This window comes from Gambusia affinis, linkage group LG07, assembly GCF_019740435.1.
Source record: "Gambusia affinis linkage group LG07, SWU_Gaff_1.0, whole genome shotgun sequence".
Lineage (NCBI taxonomy): Eukaryota > Metazoa > Chordata > Actinopteri > Cyprinodontiformes > Poeciliidae > Gambusia > Gambusia affinis.
Window position 1 is genome coordinate 26,376,455 of NC_057874.1, and position 23,142 is coordinate 26,399,596.

Here is a 23,142-nt window from a genome sequence, read left to right on the forward strand (position 1 = left end):
GAGTCATATCCGAACAACTTTCTAAATCACATGAGCCAGTTTTATTTTGATGCTTCCTTTTTACTCTGGTGTTTCAGCAAAGGTAGATTTAGGAAGAGAGAGAGGGTCTAGCTCAACTTGTTGGAACTTGAAAAAGAATAGATATTCGTAATTGCAGGTCTTTATAGGTCTTTGTATCATGCAAAGACCTATACATGATAGGTCGTGTATAGGTACTATACATGTACTGTGCCAATAAACTTGACTTGATTTGATTTTATGTTCTTGTGGGATTTTGTACGCAACAAAGAACAAACAAAGAACAAACAAAGAAAGTGAGTACAAACAAAAAAACAAACCCAATGTTATCTGTAGCAGTAGTAATTCAGGAAAAGAAAGTGGGAAGAGCAATCTATGAAGAAGTATTCAGTATGTTATGAAATATTGTAGGATGAACAAACTCTATCATTTCTTTTACTTTTCTGTTCAGTTTGCTTTGTAAAACCCTTTGGCAAATCCTTGGGTTTGCAAAGTGCCATAATTTAAGTGGAGCTGAGCTGGCAGCTCAGAGCTGCCTTCCATTCCACTTTTAGATACTGTATGAATCTCCATTAATACCTGCTGTCTGAGAAGGACACACAATTTTAGGGTGCTAACCTCAGTTATTATTCATTCCCATGGCACATTCTGGTTTTTTAATTTTATTTTTTTTTTACTAACTTTATGTCTGTAACTGGAAGTAATATTAACATGTTGGAAAAGCCCAGGGACAGTCACAACTTGAATGTGATAGGGAATTTCTGGAAGGAGCTAAACCATGTCCATCCAAAATAGGGTCAGCAATGATGAGAAGGGTTTGATTACTTTGATGATGGTAAATATTTTTTTCGGGTACAGATAATTTTCTACCCAGATAAATAATTTTCCACCTGCAATCTTTTTTGTAAAATATGAGTGCCCAATGGAATTAAACTGAAACTGATCAATTGCAAGCTTTTCCTCAGGGATATCCTAATGTTAAAAATCAAAATGGCCATACCTATTTTTATTTTTTTTTCTTTCCCTCCATTGTAAAATACTTTTTGAGAGAACCCATTCTAAAATCTAGATGGATCAGACTAGTAACTTCACAAATATTCTCTCTCCTGTGTCACAAGACTTAAATGTAATGCTTATTTATGTCAGCTGACTTCAAAGCCAGAGGATCAGGTTTTTAGGACGTGTCACTGTAAACACTTTGTACAGCAGTTTTTCACCCATATTTTCTTATAAGCTGGATTTAATTTGTGGTTCTGATTCTTCTTTAACAAAGTTAATGTAGACTTTAAATTTTGGCTCTTGGCAATTCTTTTTAACAAAGCAAGAACACTCTGGAAATCTAATTTGGGGCCTTTCAGTTAAATGCTTTTGTTATTTTATATTTAAGTAAATTTGTGAGAATCTCTGAGATTTAGAACCAACCAAAAGCATTAAAATATCTTCATGTTTTAGGAAAATATATTTAAAAGCTTCATATAATCAGTGATTATGAAAGACCAATGTCACGTCACCTTGGAGGATGACTTTATGAAACATTGTCTAACTCAAAATTCTGAGCTATTTATACTCTCCAGCTGTCTCTGAAACTCCCTTTGTGGACATTCTACTAGCATAAACCCCATCTAAGGTGAGACACTGCTAACAAACAGATATATTAAATGTGCTGTTTAGAATAGCCTGTAAACAATGTGTCAAGTTTTTCAGATTTTATATCTGCCTGTTTAACCCCATTCGAAATAAGAGTTGTGTCAACAATCACATACTTCTCTGAATGACTTTACAGATAAATATAGAATCAGGAGGTGACTTGCTGATGTAAACAGCCTCGGGTTTGTTATATAGTCAACACATAGCTACAGTAAGAAACAGAATGTGATTAACTCAATGACATCAGACTCAGAGAGCCATTTAGATGATGAAGTTTTAATTGGTTTGTATTCTGAGAATCTATTTAACAGTAAATAATAAAAGTCTGGAAGAAAGTATGGAAATGATGCTAAGAAAAATATGTGGAATTGACTGTTAACTAAGATGTCAAACTATAACTTTATTAGTCAACAATCAGATTAAATAGAATGAAACAGCGCAAATTGTCAATGGTCTATTATAAGATAAGAAGTAAAAACCTTTATTTTCTTACATAAACAGAAGAATTAAAATGGGATCACATAGTTGCTTTGACCAGGATAAGGATAAACGCGCCTGACTGGTTTAGCACAGTTAGCATCGTATCTGTTGAATCTGAGTGTGCATTCATCCCTGTCAGTTCTGCAGGCACCACAGTGGCAGCTGATAGCTACTGGGTAGGTATAAGCAGGGTTGGAGTCGATAGCACAGCCAGGCAGAATGACTGTGCGATATTCCACCTTATCATAGTTGCAGCTTCTCTGAACAGCAAAGCGTGAGCGGAAAATATCCCTCATGTTGCTGTCCTGTATGATACACAAACACATAGGAAACAACTGATGAATGAACTTGTGAAAAACCCATTTAACTGGGACACAAACAAACAAAGAGCGTTTATCTATATTTGAGTTTCCAAATAATATACTAGAAATACTAGCTAATCTTACCAAATTTATGAGTAAACTAGAAAACTGGCCAACAAAAGTTTTGTTTTTGACTAATCAAAAACTACACAACTACTATGTATGAGACTGTGACTAACAGACTTAGGTCATAGCAGAAGTAATTAATCCATTTTTATTTTTTTCAATCCAGTCAGGAAATGCATTTTCTCTCTGCATTTTTGACTCATTTTGATCAAAAATGTATTTTTGAACTTATACAGAATGAATTGAAATCTGACAATCCTGAGTAAATTACCTCATCTTGGATTTTACATTATATGACATCTGTGCAACAAACTGTTACTTTCTCAAAGGTACAATAAAAAGCATTTTCTCTGTTACTACAAAGAAATACATACCCTTGTGAAGCAAACTCCCATGCAGATAGTAGTGTTGATTGCCACACAATAGTCACATTCTGGCTTTTCCACGAACAATGTGAACTCTGTGGGAAGACACATGGGAACAACTGGATAAATCAGCAGAAAAAGAACCCAGCAGCTGAATGCTGATGTCTCCATTTTCAGCCAGGTGGTTTTTCCTTAACCAGGTTTGTTCCTGCAAAGTAATGAAAGACAAGCAAAGCAAAAAACATAGGATTACATCAAATGATTTTTATTTTCTTTGTTCAAAAGAATCAAGTTTAAGAGATGCAGTCACTTACAGATCTAGTAATGTTCTGAGTCTGAACATTCTAGATGAACTGTAAATATATATATATATACAAACATGATCTAATCCATGTTAATCCATGCTATTATCTTCTATCTATGACGAAAGAGGTGCACTGAACTTTTAGCCCATTTTGTAGATGACATGAACATATTGATTTTCTTAATGAATAACGTAATGAAAACAACAACGTAATTCTGTCCGAAAGCAGTCTCTAATCCAGCGTCCACTAGATGTCACAAAGTGCCACAAATCTTGGGCTAGAAACAATGTATAAATTATGAGGAGTTACATACCGGTAAGTCAAAGAGTGGGATTAACCACTTTATTAAAAACAAATCAGCCTTTTTTGGATTAAAAATGAACAGAAGTTAAAATGCAATTATGTCTTTGTGTGTGTTATTGTGTGTCTGAATTATGTTTTTGGTTGTTGTGAGTTAAAAACAGATGTCAACAAAGATGTAAGCTGGTAAAAACAAATTGGCAGAGCATACACTTTTCATTCAGGTTTATCTAATCTGCTTTCATAGTGAGCATTGGCAGTGAAGCTGTCGGTCGCAAAAAAAGTACTGATAAATAAAAACTGAAAAAAATCCACCCAACAAAGTGTTTATATAGGAACTTCTTATCCGTAATTTTGAGTAATGATTGACCAGACTAGTCAAAGTGTCTTGGAAACATTAAGTGATTATAAAGCAAAATGCAGCAGTTTTGAACACACTGATGTTTCGGTGCTTATCTGCTGTTAGTTTTTAGTTCACTTGGATTCACACAGACAAACACACACACAGTAAATGTGTTTCATATAAAATGAACATGTTGAAAAGGTTATACTCATTCCTCGCTTATGTCACAAATGCTTACACAATATTGTCAACATCTCATAATATTTTTCTTTGCTGATTATTAGACTTATCCTTTATCAGTGACGAAGAATAATATATATCCAACTGTGAATCAGCATCAGTGTAACAGGGTAACTCATTGCTTCTCTGCATGTTATTTAACATATAAGTCTATATAAATCTTATGAAAACACTATTAGCACCTGTCATTTTTATTAAACACTTAAATTATTGTTGCTTGTTCTACAGTTAATTCTTATTAAGCAGACATATTAAAATATAAAATCTCATGGTAGCAAAAACTTATTTGACACGTGCACAAAAGACAAAAGCTTAAGTCTTTATAAATAGTATGTCTGAAATTATATATTTTTGTTCTAAGCTGAATAATCATTTTACAAATGAGTCATTATTTTGAAATAGCATGCTGAAAAGGTAATGAAAGATAATAACACTAAGTAAAGAATTAGTATCACAAGTGACAATATAATATAGAGAAAGGAGTAAAGACCAAACCCTGAAGACTCAACTTTCCCTCCCCCTTGAATTTTTTATTTAACCAAAAGGTACTGTGTAACCAGGAGACATAAACAGACCTGCCATCAATGTGTCACTGCATCACTTTATTTAACGCAGAAAATAGATTTATTGTCAGCAAAGAACCTTTTGATTGTCACCAGTGCGCAACCGGAGAAGCAATAACAGATCGTTTTCTTTTATAATCTCTGAAATTATATCAGGCTTCACTGCCTTGTGTCCTTGATGGATCATTAACTTAAGTGAAGTAATCTTTATTGTCTGCTGAATGCATTAGAGCTGACCAGACTACTTCCAGTTGCACGAAAGGTAGTGGAACTATCAATGAACTACTGATCACTGAAGTGACAAAGTTAAGGTAAGGTAGAACTGAAGTCTTTAAGTGGTTGGAAGCATCAACACTTTGTGAAGGTTTGAGAAGATATTTTTAAGAGCACAGGTAAGTTAAAATTAATTTGAAAAATTATTCAATAAATTGCAAATAAAAATAAGCTTCTTTTCTATCTTCAATGTAGGTTTTTATAATGCTTATGATGTTTTACATGTACCTTCAGCAAGATTGGATTTTCCAAATATTATTTTTCTTTACTGTGATTTTAGGTTTAAAGAAACTTCCACTTCTTTCGTAAATCAACAATGGTTGGAACAGGTGGCCCAGTGGCCACTTTCTCTATTTGGGATTATGTGGTGTTTGCTGGAACGATTCTGGGAGCAGCCAGCATTGGCCTTTTCCAAGCCATCCGGAGTCGGAAGGAGACTAGCAGTGCAGAGTTTTTGTTAGGTGGACGACAAATGACAGCTGTGCCAGTCGCCATGTCCCTGACAGCCAGCTTCATGTCTGGCATCACAGTCATTGGCACCCCTGCAGAGGCATACCGCTTTGGTATTGCCTTCTGGACCTTTGGTTTTTCTTATGCCATCATGTCTGTCATCACTGCTGAATTATTTGTACCGCTTTTCTACCGACTGGGGATCACCAGTGCCTATGAGGTAGGAACATGCTATACATTCTAGTTTTTGATTAGTCATTCTTGGAATGACTAATTAAAGAAAGCGTCTGACTATTTTCTTTGTTAAACCATCTAACAATAAACTGTGACTTAATTGCTAAAAAGGCTTTTAAGGTTATTCTGTAGGAAGTTTCTGTGTTAGTAACAGCCTTCCAAAAAACATAATGTCTTCAAAACATCTTTGGTTAAATCAGAACAAGCCCAAGATAGCACACTTTGACTGGGACGAAATACCTTTTATCTTTTTCAAGATTAGCAAAAAAAAAAAAAAAAAAAGAGAAGATAAATAGAACATTAAAGCTAGGACTTCAAGAAACTGAAAGCAATTCTTGAAAAGACTTGACAAATGCCTCATTCTTGTATCAGCTGATTTATTTACTTTTGTCCAGATCCTTACAGTAATGAACTCATAGTTTATCAAATGTATTCTTTTGTAGTTGCAAGAACAGAACCAGGAAAAAATGCTGAAGTTCTGGGAATATAGATGGATTGGTACAAGCTCTTTGACATTTTACGAGTAAAACATCCCAGCGGGAAAGTGCTGTTTAGCTTAAATAATTTGTGACTCACCTTTTACTAGATTTACAAAATAAGTAAAATAATCAGGTAAAATATATAAGTTTAATGCTAATATGAGATCTGAAAAATACAAGAAAAAAATCTCAAGATCATATAAAATGAAATACAAATCCTGGAAATTTACCAAAAACAGGGACAAAATTGTATGTTGTTTTTCAAATGCTCTATGTGCCTGGCATAGTCATTTAAATTATCATTATATGTGGATTATTTTTTTTACTTTTAGTACCTGGAACACCGCTTTAATCGGATAATCCGGCTGATCGGAACATCCATGTACATTGTGCAGACGGTAACTATTGCATTCTTCATTAAAATAGAATAATCAATTGGAACAATCATAAATATTAAGAATACCGATGAAATATAAAAATTAAAAAGCTAAAAAAAATGTAATGATGAAAATTTAAAACAACAAACGACATCTGTTCTTTTATAATTTTCACTTCATGCATTACTGATTTTAGATAACTGTGCCATGACGATATAAATATGACAACACTGTGTTTGGAACTAATCCATTAATGGTCCTGCTTTTCAGGCTCTCTACACGGGCTTAGTTATTTATGCTCCAGCTCTTGCACTAAACCAAAGTAAGTTTTAACACAAAAAAGTTTGGTTTGATCTTCCCATACAGATGCAGCTGTTATAAATCCAAAAGAAAAGATAGCAGAAAGTTACACAATGTATATTTATTTATAATTGAGAATTTTCCAAATTGCATAGTTACCGGGCTGGATCTCTGGGGAGTGCTGGTGGCAACAGGGGTAGTGTGCATCATCTATTGTACTCTGGTTTGTATTGTTTTATTATGTCAAAAATAAGTATCTATTCCACATAATTTAATTTATGTTTGAAATAAATTAAATGGAGAAGGAAATCTTTAACTTAAAGTTTGCCATTCTGTTCTTTTGAGTTCTACCAAAAAATACTGCATTTGAGCTCAGGGATTCTCACATCATATTGGAGTTTGTAATACAACTGATATTCATTATTCAGTTCATAGTATGAATGTTTATTGAACCATAACCTTGAACATTCAAAAATGATCATATGAATTCTTTCACAGGGTGGCCTGAAAGCAGTTATCTGGACAGACGTACTGCAGATGGTGATCATGCTGGCAGGATTTGTAGCTGTAATAGCAAGAGGAGCTGTAATACAAGGAGGTCTATCAACAATTTGGGAAGATGCTGCAAAAGGAGGCCGACTGGTAGCTTTTGAGTATGTTAATAACAATCATTTTAAATACTTTTTGACATCAAAAGAGCCTCTTTTTCCAAATCAAACTATTCAGAATATTTAAGAAAACTGGAATAGACTTGACTAGAATGCCAGTTCATTTTGCAAAATATATATATATAAAAAAAAGCTGAGAGCAAAAAAAAAACCTGTGCGGTGTTTCGACATGTTCTAAGCTCTCTCTCTCATTGCTGATCTTTTTCACAGCTTTGACCCAGATCCTCTCAAGCGGCACACTTTCTGGACTATAGTGATTGGTGGTAGCATAATGTGGGTGTCTATATACTCAATTAACCAGTCCCAGGTGCAGCGCTATATCTCCTGCAAAACCTTGGGACAAGCCAAGTTGTGAGCATCACTCAAATAAAATGCAAATGATCCTCTGGCAGTGAGCAAAAATTCAAGCACTAACAGGTCATGTTTCCCTCAGGTCTCTGTATATCAACATGGTTGGTTTATGGGCAACAGTAAGTCTTGCTATGTTCTCTGGTCTTACAATGTACTCCATTTACAAGAACTGTGACCCACTTTCAAATGGGGATATAGGTACTTCTGACCAGGTGACTATAGTATTTTTACGTTGCTTATCTTCCCATGCACAATATGCTTTTTAGCTGGGTAACAAAACACTTGTTGACAATAGAATTGGCTTGTATTTGTAAACCAGCTGCTGCCATACCTTGTGATGGATATTCTGGCAGTCTATCCTGGAATTCCAGGCCTGTTCGTGGCTGCAGCTTACAGCGGTACCCTCAGGTAAGGCTTGAGACAAAGAAGGAATAAAAATGAAATTACTTCCAGAAATTATGTGGTGATAAGGAAATGTTTCCTCCTGATAAGAGGTAAATTTAAACTATAAAACATTCAAGACACAACTTTGTCTAACCAACATATAAGTGTGTGCTAAGACATTAAACATAGGAATTCGCATGGCACATTATGCTAATCTTTGCAGCCATTTACATTTATCCATTTCTGAAACTTTACCTTTGCACTTCTTTCAGCACGGTGTCCTCCAGTATTAATGCTCTTGTTGCTGTCACTGTGGAAGACTTCATTTTTCCGTTCTACAAAGATTTCACACATAAACAAGTTACCTGGATGAACATGGGCCTGAGTGAGTTTTACCTACCTACCTGCCTGCCTGCTGGCCTGCCTACTTACCAATCTATCTATTTAGATGGACAGACAGCAACCATAAAGTACAACATTGACTCCTTCCAGTTAAGACCAATAAAAAGCCACAAATGACATTATCTATAATCTCAGTGGTTGTTTTCATTGGTAGATAAATTAATCACTTGCTGCTTTAACAACTGTGGGTAGAGTAATCACAGCACTGACTTTCCACAAGCTGAATTGCGCCAGGCTGGAATTGCAGCAGACAAGTTAACATATAGTGTTTCTCTTTACTGATTTACTGAGAAATTAATAAGCATGTAATCTGGTTCTCAGAAATTCTTTTGAAACCCAAATGAAGGGCTGAGCTCTCCTTGTTAGAGAAATTTGATATACCTTACTTGATTTAATATAAAAATGTATTAGGTAAGCCTGATTGCACAGGTAAACACATAAACTTTTAAATTTACTTGGCTGCATGGCTCAGTAGTTCTTGTTCATAAGTACTTCCTAATCAAAATTTAAAAAAACGTATTAGAATAGAAATGTCCCTTCTGTGCAACCGCAGCAAAGTAACAATAAAACAGTTGCTGATTTTTATCTTTGCCTACGTTTGACTGTGTTTTATTTATTATTATTATTATTTTATTTTGCCAACACCCAGGTGTGTTTTTTGGAGGCCTGTGTATTGGAATGGCTGGAGTTGCTTCAGCAATGGGAAGTGTTCTGCAGGTAAAATTGTGTTAGAATAAAGAAATATTGTTACAGTTAATTATAGTTCTACAGCACCATCAAGTGGTACTTCTTAAGCACTACAAGTTAACATTTTTCTATTTTCAGGCAGCTCTGTCCATATTTGGCATGATCAGTGGACCTCTTCTTGGTCTCTATCTATTAGGCATGCTTTTCCGCACAACAAACTCAACAGTGAGTATTTCATTGTCCTGGAATGTTTTCTTGCACAACTGAACCTTAAGAAAACAGAAAATATGTAGTAGCAAAACAGGAATGTAACACCCTGAGGTGGAAGTTGACTGAGGTCATATTTACCTTTCAGGGAGGACTGGGAGGATTGATCACTGGTCTGGTGTTAACTTTGTGGGTGGGAATTGGAGCTCAGCTTTACCCTCCAACAGCTGATAAGACACTTCCCCTTTCCCTCACTACTGTTGGCTGCAATAAAACAGTGGACCTAAACAGCACAACAGCATCTCCATGGACCAGCCCAGCAACTCTGACTCCACAACCAGAGTTAGTACTTTTTTACAAAACAGAAGCCTGCTTGTATAACAATTTTGGTTTTGCAACAAGGTATTTTTTTCTTTTGGAAATTAAAGTCAAATAGAAAATTATTCAGGCTTTAAAGTCTGATTTGAAATATGTAATCCATCACTAAAAAATAAGCTTTGAGACATGTAATAACAGCAACAATATTTTTTCTATTTTGCTTAAGCTTCGTTCTTATTATACACCTATCAGGTGAAACATTATGACCCTGATTGGTTATGCTCAACAGATTGCAGTTGTTTACTCTGAAATCTTATCAGTAGTGTGATCTAAGGTAGCTGAGTGGTTTTATCCGACCAAATGTGCCAGCAGTGAATCGGTGAGCCTTGACCAGATCCCTCCTGTTCCTTTCTTGTTTCAATTTGAAAAGATACTGACCATATGGCCTTTGATAAACTTGCTTAAATCCTTATGCTTATCCGTGTTTACTTCTCTGCAATTGTCACTTGACTATGAGTGTAACACACTGTATTTGAGTAAAACATACATAAACTTGTGGCAAAACTTTAAGTTCATTTAATTTACTTTCTATTTCTAAGCATACATGTTATTCTCAGATCTTTACAGTGGTATTGTGGCTTTCAGTTGAATTTAGTAGGAGTAAAATTCTTACTTATCAGCAGTTGTTTTAAGAACATTTTGCTGGAAGGCAAAAGACTAAATCGATTCATTTTTAGTTACAGGCCTCCTATAGCAGACTCCTGGTATTCTCTGTCCTATGTCTACTTTTCTCTTTTTGGCATGCTGACCACAATGGTGTCTGGCCTGATCTTGAGCATAGTCACTGGTAAGGGTTTACTTTTAAAGGCTCTACTTTAAACAGACTAAAATTTCAAGTATATGTTTAATTCAAATGGTTGATCGAAAGCAAAACAACAATGTGATTATGTCTGTTTTATAGGTGGATGCAAGCAAAAGAAGATGAACTCTGATCTCTTTGTGAGGAGGAGTGACTTGATATGCTTCAGTGGTTGCAACAATTCAAAGGTAAAATGCTGACCTCGTCATGTTGTTAGCTAATTAGTAACAGTTTACCAAGTGTGCCCCATTAATGTTCCTAATATGATACTATTGTTAACTTCCTGCAGGCATCTGATGAAATGGAAAAAGCTCCAACAGACCTTCACATGGGAGTTGACAACAAAGCATTTACGGCAATGGATGTAATGAAAGTTTCTGAATATGCCACAAAACTATAATGCTATTATCTTTACTCACTTTATTAAACACATCTAATATATAGATTTTTTGTAAAAAAAAAAAAAGAAAAAAAGAAACAACGTTGTCTGTTATTGACCATATTGAAAACTTGCTACGTTTTATCTATGTACACTCAAGTAAAAAGATCAAAATCAAAAACCATTACCATATGTTCCTTATTAAGTACTTAAATAGCAAGGCATTCAAACAGCGTTTTTTTTTTCTGCGTTGATCAAGATGCCTTCTGTTTTATATTTTAGTGGTGTTGTTGCATTATTGCTATGTAACCTTTGCATTTGTTTTGTTTTTATAGATGATTTTTAAAAACATATTTACCTGGCATTTATTCTACTTTTTACTCTGAAACAGAAATACACTTGTGTTTTTAAAATATGTTGAAAGGTGTAATTGTTTTGCACATACTTTGACTTCTGTTTATTTTTCTATGAAAACTGTGCACTCTTTCTGAATAATTTGAAAAACATTCCTACTTATTAATAAATATTTTCTACTGTTCAAATTGACCATGACTTCAAATGTTCACATAACATTCACATAAACTCACTTTAGAGAACAATATACCACATGGTTGAAGTAAGAATAAAAGATGAAAGAAACTAAGAGGATTTTTTTACAATGCAGCTGATGATTAGATGGCAATGTCTGTGTTTTATTAATGGTAATAAAACCTATTTTAGCTGAAGTGCAGAGTTTGAGCTTTGGACTGGCTGTAACCACACCTTCATCTCCTTGGAAACAAACAAAAGAGGAAGTTTTCAAAGAACTGTCCTGCCCACTTTTACCTGTTCCAGTGCCAGATAATCTTTTAGCTGTTCCAGGAAGTGAGCTTGGAGTCCGTGAAAGCAGACTTCAACCCAAGAAATTGAATAAGATTACAATTTTCACTCCTTTCAATAAAACAAGGTGAGCTATCACTTTTATTCTATAACAAACTAACCATTGTTTAAATATGGTGTAGTGTTAGTTACTACTGTAAATGAGTATAAAAGAATATGTTAAGTAATTACGAAATCTAAAGCGTTTGTGCATGGCTATGCTCAGTCTTCTTAAATGTTTCCTTCTGGACATATTATCTAAAATTTAAAAATATAAAAACCTGCTTACAAAAGCACAATATGGAACCTTTTTTACAGCTAGGATTTAAAAAAAAAATAATCTAAAGACAGAACTAAAACAAAGCAAAAAGGTTTGATTTTATCTGACAAGCATTTCCATGTTTTGCTTCCCAAAACAGAATTTTGGGATCTATGGAAACTATTGTGGCACCCCTGGTTTATTTCCTCCTGGCACTTTCTTTTAAAATGGCACACACGGACAACCAGAATGTAACCTTCACAACTCCTCCAAACCTTGGCTTAAACCTGACAGAATTCACTGTAGCATCAACTTCACTTAACTCTACTGTAACTCCAACTACTCTCTTAAACTCAACCAAGGACACAGCCGAATATACCAGCACAAAGCATGGCAATAATACCTTCTCTACTACAGTGGCTGCAACTGAAAACACAAGTCAACATCAAACCTCTCAGTCAGCTACCTTGACTTCACCAACAGGCAATGGATCACTAAACACCACTACACCAACCGTACAATCGCCTACACTTACAATAACCACACAAACCATCCATACCATGGATACTACATTTGATGCAACACTAGGTTCAACTGTAAACTCACCTCACAGCATGACTACTTCTACAGTTTCAGTGAATGCTACAGAAGGTAAGCATCTGTGTCCATGTTCAATGACTAAACATATTTTTCTTCCACTGGTTATGTAAATGATTTTAACGCCTTACCTTTCTATACTGTTAGGTTTGAGACTTAACATATCAGAGAGAAATATGACAATAATCTTCAGTGGCATGCTTGGGCTCTTTGCTTTGACAATAGTTATGATCATGTTTTACAAATGCAAACACAAATTCCAGTACTTGCATCAACCTCTTGACACCACAGATGGCACAGGTAGACCGATACTTTATCATGTAGTAAATCCAATCAATTTCAATCACAATTACCTGATCAAAGCAACTGTTCAATTTTCAACAGATGGATTTGTGCTCGATGATGACAACCTTGTTATTTCTGGAGGACTTTATGATGCCCATCCAATCTACGACAATGTACCACCCACTTCTGCAGAACCGTCATGATTTCGCCTTGAATTCCTTCATTAAAGAGAGACCTCTATGCTAAGTCACAGTGATAACTTAAAATGGACATGGACAGAATCCCATTTCTCCTCGATGGATCAGTGTTATTTCAGGGCTAAAAATAACGTGTGGAATTAAATTATTTACCAACAGGAAATAATACTGGAAGTAATAATGAATAACAATGACTGATGTAACTATAATTAATTAAATAATTTTATTAGTTTGCGGGAATAACCAAACAAATATTTTCACATAACAACACCTTTACCAAAATAACAATAAAGGTTTATGTAGACCGAACTAAGGGAATTGCTAACAGTTTTAAGCATAACGTTTTTCCAAACAACAGTATTATGAAAAACTTATTTTTTCACAAGAACTTTAAAGCAAAGAGGGTGACATTGTAGTCACATAAGTATAACATCTAAAGTGTTATTCACAAAATTTGCTCTAAAAGCATATAAATGAGCAAATATTAAGACTAAACCTGTTTTCAATTTGGATAATATGTTTTTTCAATTACAACAATGTCACCACATTAATACTACAAATTTTCATAAACCTAAGTTCATTCCAAACATACATAAAATATCTTATTTTTAGCTAACAAAAGTGAACTTCAAAAGAAAACCTATAACCTCAAGAACTATAAATTCCAAGCATGTATAAATAAACAATATTAAGACTTAACCCTTTATATATTAGAATAACTTATTTAATCAGAACCATCAATATATGAAGGAATAAAACAATACCTCTCTAAAACTTTCTATTTATCTGATCTCTATTGAGATTACCTATGCAAATATTTTATCAGTAGTCTTCTTCTTTTTCTTGTCGCAGTTGGTCACTGCAGTCCAACCAGCGTCTCTCATTCTTTTTATTGCAGCCAGCTTCAAGTTACTTCCAGGTGACTTAAGAGCAGCGGGGCTCTGAATCTGGCCACAAACAAAAAAAATCATAAAACAGACAACAAAATTAAGAAATGGCTCAATTCTTTTCACTCGTCATCTCCACCTTAGTATGATATGATATGATATGATATGACAATGTGACACATAATTATGGCCATATTTACCTTTTTGAAAATGTTGCGTTTGTGCTGCAGAACAGAATCACTTGGTGCAGGTTCATGTGTACAGGTCTACCAGAAAAAATAACAAGGATCAATTATCTTTGGAATGTTTCAGAAATTGTAGAATACATTTTGCTAAACAAAGAAGGTTTATGAAAAATTCCAACAAGCAGCACTCACAAACAAATCAATTTGATCAGAGCTGTCAGACTTGGAGTCAAGTTCAAAAGTGTTCTTTCCCCACTGTCCTGCATTTTCATTAGAAGGGGGTGTTCTTATTCTGTATGACTGTAAAAGAATTCGCAGAGTAAATGTCAGGAAAAAGGCATGCTTGTTTTTGTTCCTTATGGAAAATGTCAAAAAGATAGAGTGTTTTACTTTCATCTTTGATATTCCACCAATCCTATTTTTATTACTTCCTGGAGTTTCAGTGTCTTCTTTGGAAACAGACTACAAAGCAAAGTCAGAGGAAATATTATATATTGAACATTTTTCAGAAAACTGTTTACTGTCTTGATCAAATGATTATGAATTTTTATTAAAATCAGACAACTAAGTAAATAAAAAGCACTGAAATGTTGCGTACCTTTGTCTTTGCTGTTGTTCCATTTGGTGTCCTGGGTGTTTTGGAGGGTGATACCTTAACATTGAAAATTCAACACACATCTTTGTACAAATATAACAATAATTTTTGTAAGTACACATAACATCAGTATCATTGCCTTTATCTGTAGTTGCTAAATTGAGGTACAACAATTTTATAAATTTGGGAACTGAAAAATGTCTATTATTATGTCTCCTTTAGTCAAGAATCACAAATCATTAATAATTGAATTTCCAACCTAACAGTTAAAAACTGAAAAAAAAATTATACTTCCATAAATTGTGTTGGAAATTAAAACTTACAGTTTTCCTAAGAACTGCAGGACTCTTGTTGGAGGGGGTTTTCTTGACCTTGCTAAAGTCAAAAATGTATCTCTTTATTGAGCCTTCCACTGGAGTTTGAAGATCTATCTCTTTCTCAGAGTCAAGTGTAATTGACTAAAAAGATAAAGATTATTTATTGGGTAAGTACAAATAATAAAAAATATGCTTCCTTGTGCCACACTAAGTGCTGAGATTACCTGATTGTTGTTTGCTTGTGACAACTGCATGACCTTTGTAGCAGAAGTTTCTTTCTTCAAATCAGTTACTTCTTTATGTAGAAGTGCCTTAAAATGACATGTTACATGTATATATTTCATTATATAGATGTAAAATCTTTCAGTTTTTCAAACTTTAGTTTTCAAGGCCAGAAAGATATTTTATTTAATTAGGGGTCTACCTTTTCTGTGTCTTTTATCTTCAACTGTTTCTTTAGTTGGTTATTTTCTATTTTCTGTTTTGACAAGTCCAACTCCTTATGTAAGATTTAAAAAGAAAATATTTTTCATTAGTAAAAAATTATAATTCCTTAAATTATATTAAAAAAACAAATCATACCAGTGATTTTGCACGAGCAACTGCCTCGGTCTCTTTCTTCTTGTTTTTATGAAGCTCCATGTCCTTCTCTTCAACCATGCGGTCATACTGGCTCTGGCCATGACAAATCAAACAACAAATACAGCAACAACAAATAGACTATTTTAAATTACAAAAGCAACTTAGTTATACCATACCTTGTGTTTTTCCATCAGTGCTACCATATCTGCAATCTTATGCTGGCACTTGAGCTCTGCATCATCTTTGTTCTTAACGGCTTCTGCTGTTGTTAATTTGAGCTTTTGTACCTGTAACATAAATTTTTATCTTAATTTTGATATTGTCAATAAAGTCAGAATAATGTCAGAGAAGAACAATACAATACAATAATCCTGTGACTGACCTCATTTTCAAGCTCTGCTGTTAAGACTGATTTTGATTCAAGATCCTTAAGTATTTTCTGATAATCTTCCTCTTTCATTGTCTTGTAGTCCTTGGACTCTCTTTGCAGCTTGTCAACCTAAAACACAAAAAAAAACAACATTTTTTTTTTCACAAATTGAGGGTGCATTAAATGAACAATAACACCAATGTTTATTGTTGCTGATGACTAAGTTTAATGAAAACAAAAGCTCAAATCAACCTACCATCTTTTCTAGTTGAGTAGATTTAGCAGTTTCTTTTGCAATTTGTTTCTTTAGAATTTTATTCTGAAAGTTAACAATGAAGACAAACTTTAGAACAGTGCCTCTTGATTTGGGTATAGTGCTAAGTGCCTAGAGTACCATGGTTGTTACATACTTCGTTCTTGAACTCTTCCTGCACTTTAAATTTCTTTTCAAATGTCTTCCTGAGATTTTGTAGCTAAATAGGAAAGACGTTGTTAGTATCACAGAATGAGAAAATGTTTTCAGAATTAGTATTTTCTTTATCACATTTGCTTCCACAGCTTCTATCTGTGTCTCCTTTACTGCCAACTCTTCTTGCAGATGCTCCCACTGTTCAAAACACATGCACAAACAAAACCACATTCACAATCACCATAGTGACGTGTGCTGACGTTTCTACTCATTAATGCTGTAGACCAAACACTCACAAATTCCTCAGCATTCTTTTGCATAGTGTCAGTGTCTTGGCATGTCCCACTGACTCTCTCTTTAAGCGTGCTTATTTCATCTCTATTTAAACAAAATATAACAGTCACTTCAAGGCTACAAACTTATGGAGTTGTTTAGACCTTCTACTGGAAACTAACCTTAAACACTTGTTTTCTTCTTCCAGTTTTTGAGCTTTTCTCTTGAGGGTTACTACGTTCTCCTCGCTTACCTGGATAAAGAGTTTTCAGACTGTGTAAATCATTCAGTGATGGAAGTAACATATGGAAATTAGAACTACTTTTGACAACATTACCTGTTTATATATAACAAGATGTCTTGATATGTATTACCTTCATGTTTTCCTCAGACTCTTTTACTTTGGAAAGTCCATCTTCAAACTCTTGTTGAATGGCCATGTTTTCATACTGCAGCTTATCAAAACTTGACAGCAGCTCCTCATATTTCACTCTTTAAGATGTGATTAAATGTAAATTAACAAATTACATGACGATATGAGCAAAGGTACAAAAGCAGATATAATGACGTAACTGCAGAGTTGAACCCACTCATGTTGCAAGATTTCTTCCTTTAGCTGCTCCATCTGTAAGGTGCATTCTTTATTTTTCTTGATCTCAACAGACAACTGCCCTTCAAGTTCCTTCACTTTGATCTGTGTACATGATAACAATATTAGAATAACATAAAAATATTTTTCATGTTAAAATTTCAAAATTTTTCAGGCTCAACCTGAAAGACAACATGAAAAGAAAAGGGAACAGAGAACAGATGAAAAAAAATGAGAAAGGAAGGACATAAAATATGCTCGAAAACCACAAAAAAGAGAATAAGGCCACAAGGAAAGCCACAAGAAGGCAAGGTTTGAGTTAATGACACAAGAAGGAAAGTTTGATAGGAAAAGTCAAAAGAAAGAAATTTAAGAAGGAAGTAGTTTTACAAACCTCTTTAAGATGACTATTTTCATTTAATGCCACCTCTTTTTCATTCTATGAGCAGAAAGAAAAATGGCATGTCACATGTTTTATGAATGCATGTTAGAATAGTTATTACAAATATCCCTTGTAAGGAAAAAAATTTTTTGTTGTTTTACCCTTAACATCTGAATTTCCTCTCTTTCTCTTGATAGCTCGGAGATAAGTTCATTCACTCTGGCTTCCAAAGTATCAATCTTGAACTTCAACTTCTCAGTGGATTTTAATTCTATCTCCTACAAAAAACAAACATTTGAATCCAGCATCTTAGATTTACCAAAGAAACATTTTTTTTTCTTTTTTTACAACTTACAAGTTCCTTTTCAAGGGCTTTGATCAGATATTCTTTCTTTGTTACGTCTTCCATGGTCTCTCCTGTAGAGTAAATAATTTTTCCTCAAAAACATCAAATAAATTAAACCAAATATGTTGGGTAAATATGAATACTCTTAAACTAATGATCCCAACATCAATCACCGATAAAGCTTACCTAAAAGTTTTTCATTCCTTTCAAGTTCACTGCTCTTTTTCATTAGTTTATCCTCCAGATCTGTGGCCCTTTAGCAAGTGTTAAACATTTAATGACACAGGTTATCGTTTATGTCAGATTTTCAACATGCTGTTAATTTTATAGATTTTAGTCAACCTTTGTATCTCCAGAGCCTGGGAATTCTTTAAATCCTTGATTCTTGTTTCAATCTTCTCCAGTTTTTCTGCCTGTTCATTTTTTACGCTGTTGAGGTTCTGTATGTTCAGATCTTTGTCTTGGATGATCTCTTCATACTCATTTTTAATTTTTTCCAGGGCTGCAGCAGTGTTTTCCTCTTTTTTCTAGTTTTTATTTTGCACTATTATTGTTTCAATCACAGCAAACATAATTCAAGAGCAAAGTTACCATCAGTGACAAATACAAACCTTAAATTCTTCACAGGATTGTTCAGCACTTTTCAGGTTTTGAAGAAGAGATTCCTTTTCAGTTTTCAAGCTTTGGAGAAGTTCAAATTGTTGCTCTGTTAAGGTAGAAAATATGCTGTTTGGAATAGTCTATTAGTGTATGTGCATTACAGTCCAGCCCAGAAAGGCAGCCTGCAATAATGCAATTACAACAAAAAGTTTGGCTATTTGATTTCACACTTCAGATATTGGTTAATGCTACACTCAATGCTGCTATAAAATAAAGGAAATAAAGCAAATGCATGACCCCCATTTAAATCCCATATTTTTATTTTTTTTTTGGTCTAAATTGTATATGTTTGTATTATGAAACAAAATGTTACACTTGTTTTGATATATTGGGATAATAAAACAATACACCCATAGACATAGTCATGATCTTACTTGTTGAGTCTTGGAGTCGTTTGCAGGATTTCTGAGTTTCATTAAGGTTTAGCAGGGCTTTCTGGAGCTCATTTTCCTTGTTCTCAAGTTTTTTCTGAACCATTTCATTCTGAAGAAAACCATTCAAAGCTTTAACTCATTTGATTCAAACACTAGTTCCCTATTTTCCAAAAACACATCAAGCAATTAAAATAAACAAATTTTTTAACAGACCTCTTTATCTTTCATTATATATTCCTGATAATATTTCTCTTTCAGATCTTCAAACTGCAACATGTCTTCTTTCACTATAAAGAAGGGACAATAATCAATTGTTTTAAACTGGAAATAACGTCATGATTGTTCATTTAGTATTACTATATAAAATGTATTTCCGGGTACTGTATATAAACTGCTCTTTTACCTTTCTGCATCTCTTGGTGGTCAGCTTCTACTCGAATACGAAGGGATTCAAATGCTGAAAGTAGTTTCTACAATTAAACAGAATGAAAGAAATTATTTTTGGGTTCAGACAGGAAAAGTCATCTAAATATGTTGCATCACCAGCTCTAATACATAGTAGTAATCTACCTTAATGCTCCCACTATTTTCCATGAAGAGGTGATGTGTTTCTTCCCTTTCAGATTCAACTACAAAAAAGCAGTAATGGTCAGTATTTTATAAAGTTTTAATATCAAAGCAAACAAAAAATTTCTAAAAGTTGAATTGAATGTTTTTTATGCTTACATAAATGCATTTTCTCAGAAGATCTCTGAAAAGTTTCCTTAAGTATATTGCACAAGTTCCTTGTTGTATTGTTCCTGTATGTGTAGCAAAGTAATTTAGTGTTAAAAATACAGGCTCAGAAATGACCAATTTTATATTTATTAATGAAGCTTTCCTGCTTGATTAACAAATTAAACAAAATTTGTATTTGACATGAAACAGTTAATAGAAGTAGGCTAAAACCAACTATGAGGGTCTTTGCAATATAAAAAATTACTTCAAGATCTTTTTAGAATTTTGTTTTATTTTAAAATACCTTTAATCTGAAAACATTTTTATTATTCAACTAAAAGAAAACAAATATTTTGCATAAATGTGCACACTTCTAAATTAATATTTTGTTTCACCACCCCTTGATTTAGTCCCAGTGATTGGTATTTTTAGTACCACACATGCCATCACCGCACAAGAATTAACCTTAGATCCCAGATTACTTGTTAAAACTGGTTGAGTGACAACATTCTTTTGTATTTTCCATATTATTTAAACTACAGAGTACGGAGTAAGATAATTTCATTCTAAAGAAAATATTTTTGACCTGATTAAAATGTACTCAAAAGCTTAGAAGGACTATATTCAGATAAAACAAAACTTGAAGTTTTGCCCAGACTTCCAAGTTACGTTTGGCACAAAAAAAGGGATCATTAACAAATTCCTATCAGGTACAAACAAAAAAACAAACAAAACACAATCACAAGCCTTCAGAGCTTAAATGTCTTGCTAAACTAAACTAATGAGAGAAACCAGATTTTATACAATATGTTTTATTATGATTTTTTAAAGATAACATATTTTATTCAATAAATACCAGGTAATTTCACCAAAGGATGTTAAATCAATGCCTAATCGTGTCACTGTACTGGACAGGTCAAACACACCTGAATGGTTTCTAATAACAGCTTTGTGTAATAATATTTTGTATTTTTCTTATTCCTTTCACAGGTCCTTGTGAGATATACCATAAACATCCACTTTCTAATGAAAGTGTAAGCTGTAAATTAAATAATAAAATCTTTTAAAAAGTAGAGTATAACTTCTGTGTCTCATTAACAGTGTACATGTCTTAGGTTTTTTTTTTTTTACATAATCAACTACAAAATTCTAGAAGAAGAAAAACAAAAACAAAAGAAACATTAGGAGGCAAGGAGAAGGACTAATCAATCAATTGTCAAATGTTTTACTATGCTCACTATCCATTTCTGCCCCATTTGGCTATCTACGGGAAGAGTTTATTGGAATTAAATAAAAAGGTGTTTCAACAAAGTATTGGTGTGCACACCCATACATCCACATTGTTGCATGTATATGTGCAACATATACATGCTGCACATAGCATGTATATTTATATATAATGATATATACAAATATATTATATGTGCATATAATATATTTATTATATTATTCATATAATGAATATAAAATGTATTATATTTATAATGAATATTTTAAAATCACTTAATATAACCTAATTTTTACATCACAAAAATCTGCCATCTAAAGATGTGTGTGTGGAATTTTGGAAGAAAAACAGACATACTTGCTTCTCAGGTCCTCATTTTCAGAAATTTGTTCCTCTAGCTTTATGCTTAAACTTTCATTGCTAAACTGTAAAGATAAAACACTTAATGTTAACCAGCTCTAAGACCACACAAATACGAATGGAAACCAAAAACAAACAAATGCTCTATTTCAGAAAAGGTAGAAGCAATCGACACAGAGGACTTAAGAACAACTGTCTGTAAGACACACACCTGCAGTTCCTGAATGGCTTTTCGTTGGGTTTCAATTGTTCTTTTGTTATCCTGCAGTCTTCTCTCTTTCTCTACAGTGTCATTTTCAACTTTAACCTTCCAGGACTGTATTTTCTCTACTTCATCAAAGAGATTGGAATAAAGCTCACCAGAGCTGGAATTATTCTGGGGAATATTCACAATGGCAGGAAGTAAATTGACACTCTTAGAAATAAACAAATCAGAAGAGAAGTCTATGCTGAGTTTATGGATTAATACTGCACATCAATAAAAATAAACATGTTAATAGCACTCATACATTCTATCAATCATATTACAATCTATTTTGCACCAAGGATTTTACTAGTTTTTTGGGGGGTTTTTTTCATTTGAAACCTACAATACAATGACTTGTGATGGCAGTAATATTATGGACAAAAATACTCCTTCTCTTTTGTGTATTATAGTCTTATACAGAGTACTTAGTCTTTGTTTCTTCATGTGAACAAAAGCTTTTCTGTGTATTTTATCAGTGTTGAAGTTCCATTTGGTAATTTCGCAATTAATTTCCAACCAAATATTTCCAGAAAATGTACCTGTTTTAATGAAGAGGCTACCTGCTGCTCTGAATTGAGAAGATGGTTCCCTACTGTTCCTTGAGGTCGGACAGCATTTATATGGCTGTGGCTCACTCTGGGAGGCACCAAAAGTTTGAACCTAAAACCTCGATCTCTGTCCATCCTGAACTGAAAGAAACAGCACAAAATAAGACAAAATACGACCGAAATACTGCATCAGAGGTTAGCTTGAATTCGGTTTGAACGTTATGGATTTCACTTGATATTCTTAGAGCGCTTGCTAATGGAGGCTAGAGTGGATATATTTCTCAAAATAGTCACCAGGGCAGGTCATTGTTTCTAAACAGATGTCATGAAAGTTTATAACTGCATAACATTTACAGTTACCCTTACCTGCTCAAACGCTAACGGTTTCTAACCGCCCGTTCCGCACGCGCGTGACAAACTTCTGTGTTACGGACGTTACTGGCGCTGGGGAAAGCTGGTAGCATGCATCCATTATCGGACAACGTCGTATGTTGTTTGATCTTATTTCATATTCTACAAAGTCTAAAGTACACTAATATTTAACGCTACTTGACGTTTTTAATATTTTATCATATTCCAAAACAGTATGTGATTTATTTTGTTCTATTTTCTGTAATGAATGCATAATTCTGAAGCAATATAAAGCAAGAATTCTAATTGTCCTCAAGTGTGAGTCTGAATGTACAAGCTTATATTATATCCTATATGACTTTGTGTTGCTCTGTGATGGAGTGGTGAAATTTCCAGGGTGTACTTTGCCTCTTAAATGAATGTTGGATATTGGCACCAGCTTCCTCACAACACTAAGAACTACTACATA

General features: G+C 33.8%; 4 protein-coding genes across 8 annotated transcripts; 2 read left to right on the forward strand and 2 right to left on the reverse strand.

Annotated features, from left to right (window-relative positions):
* Window positions 1-676: 676 nt before the first annotated feature.
* Window positions 677-8,547, reverse strand: tshba (thyroid stimulating hormone subunit beta a). Its single transcript, XM_044121096.1, has 4 exons — window positions 8,461-8,547; window positions 8,153-8,235; window positions 2,948-3,146; window positions 677-2,450 (listed from the first exon to the last, which is right to left on the reverse strand). Exons 3-4 carry the CDS (start codon window positions 3,107-3,109, stop codon window positions 2,172-2,174), a joined length of 441 nt encoding a protein of 146 aa, XP_043977031.1. The 5' UTR covers window positions 3,110-3,146; window positions 8,153-8,235; window positions 8,461-8,547; the 3' UTR covers window positions 677-2,171.
* Window positions 4,886-11,563, forward strand: slc5a8l (solute carrier family 5 member 8, like). 2 transcript variants are annotated; one of them, XR_006370989.1, is made up of 16 exons: window positions 4,886-5,081; window positions 5,243-5,632; window positions 6,458-6,523; window positions 6,773-6,824; window positions 6,958-7,025; window positions 7,301-7,455; window positions 7,681-7,821; window positions 7,904-8,033; window positions 8,141-8,229; window positions 8,478-8,590; window positions 9,257-9,324; window positions 9,433-9,519; window positions 9,650-9,843; window positions 10,661-10,666; window positions 10,781-10,866; window positions 10,968-11,563. XR_006370989.1 is itself a non-coding variant. In XM_044121093.1 (16 exons), exons 2-16 carry the CDS (start codon window positions 5,279-5,281, stop codon window positions 11,076-11,078), a joined length of 1,824 nt encoding a protein of 607 aa, XP_043977028.1. In that variant the 5' UTR covers window positions 4,886-5,081; window positions 5,243-5,278; the 3' UTR covers window positions 11,079-11,563. The 2 variants fall into 2 exon arrangements, 1 of the variants encoding a protein (XP_043977028.1); XM_044121093.1 differs by having other exon boundaries at window positions 10,557-10,666.
* A 345-nt stretch (window positions 11,564-11,908) lies between these two features.
* On the forward strand, window positions 11,909-13,333 carry si:ch211-105j21.9 (sialomucin core protein 24-like). The gene is made up of 4 exons (XM_044121101.1): window positions 11,909-12,003; window positions 12,335-12,825; window positions 12,919-13,071; window positions 13,156-13,333. The coding sequence occupies exons 2-4, from the start codon at window positions 12,348-12,350 to the stop codon at window positions 13,257-13,259; spliced, it is 735 nt and encodes a 244-aa protein (XP_043977036.1). The 5' UTR covers window positions 11,909-12,003; window positions 12,335-12,347; the 3' UTR covers window positions 13,260-13,333.
* Window positions 13,334-13,493: 160 nt separating this feature from the next.
* sycp1 (synaptonemal complex protein 1) lies at window positions 13,494-22,777 on the reverse strand. 4 transcript variants are annotated; one of them, XM_044121100.1, is made up of 33 exons: window positions 22,689-22,777; window positions 22,335-22,463; window positions 21,739-21,903; window positions 21,525-21,592; window positions 19,949-20,022; window positions 19,793-19,851; window positions 19,626-19,692; window positions 19,436-19,509; window positions 19,223-19,331; window positions 18,800-18,894; window positions 18,531-18,715; window positions 18,375-18,442; window positions 18,198-18,259; window positions 18,004-18,120; window positions 17,855-17,899; window positions 17,462-17,565; window positions 17,246-17,363; window positions 17,054-17,124; window positions 16,895-16,976; window positions 16,734-16,796; window positions 16,600-16,662; window positions 16,446-16,508; window positions 16,202-16,318; window positions 15,996-16,106; window positions 15,820-15,912; window positions 15,662-15,736; window positions 15,462-15,548; window positions 15,244-15,378; window positions 14,924-14,977; window positions 14,716-14,787; window positions 14,518-14,625; window positions 14,341-14,406; window positions 13,494-14,200 (listed from the first exon to the last, which is right to left on the reverse strand). In XM_044121100.1, the coding sequence occupies exons 2-33, from the start codon at window positions 22,455-22,457 to the stop codon at window positions 14,060-14,062; spliced, it is 2,934 nt and encodes a 977-aa protein (XP_043977035.1). In that variant the 5' UTR covers window positions 22,458-22,463; window positions 22,689-22,777; the 3' UTR covers window positions 13,494-14,059. The 4 variants fall into 4 exon arrangements, with proteins under 4 accessions (XP_043977035.1, XP_043977032.1, XP_043977034.1 ...); XM_044121097.1 differs by having other exon boundaries at window positions 22,314-22,463; XM_044121099.1 differs by lacking the exon at window positions 22,689-22,777 and adding an exon at window positions 22,617-22,634 and having other exon boundaries at window positions 22,314-22,463.
* Window positions 22,778-23,142: the final 365 nt, after the last annotated feature.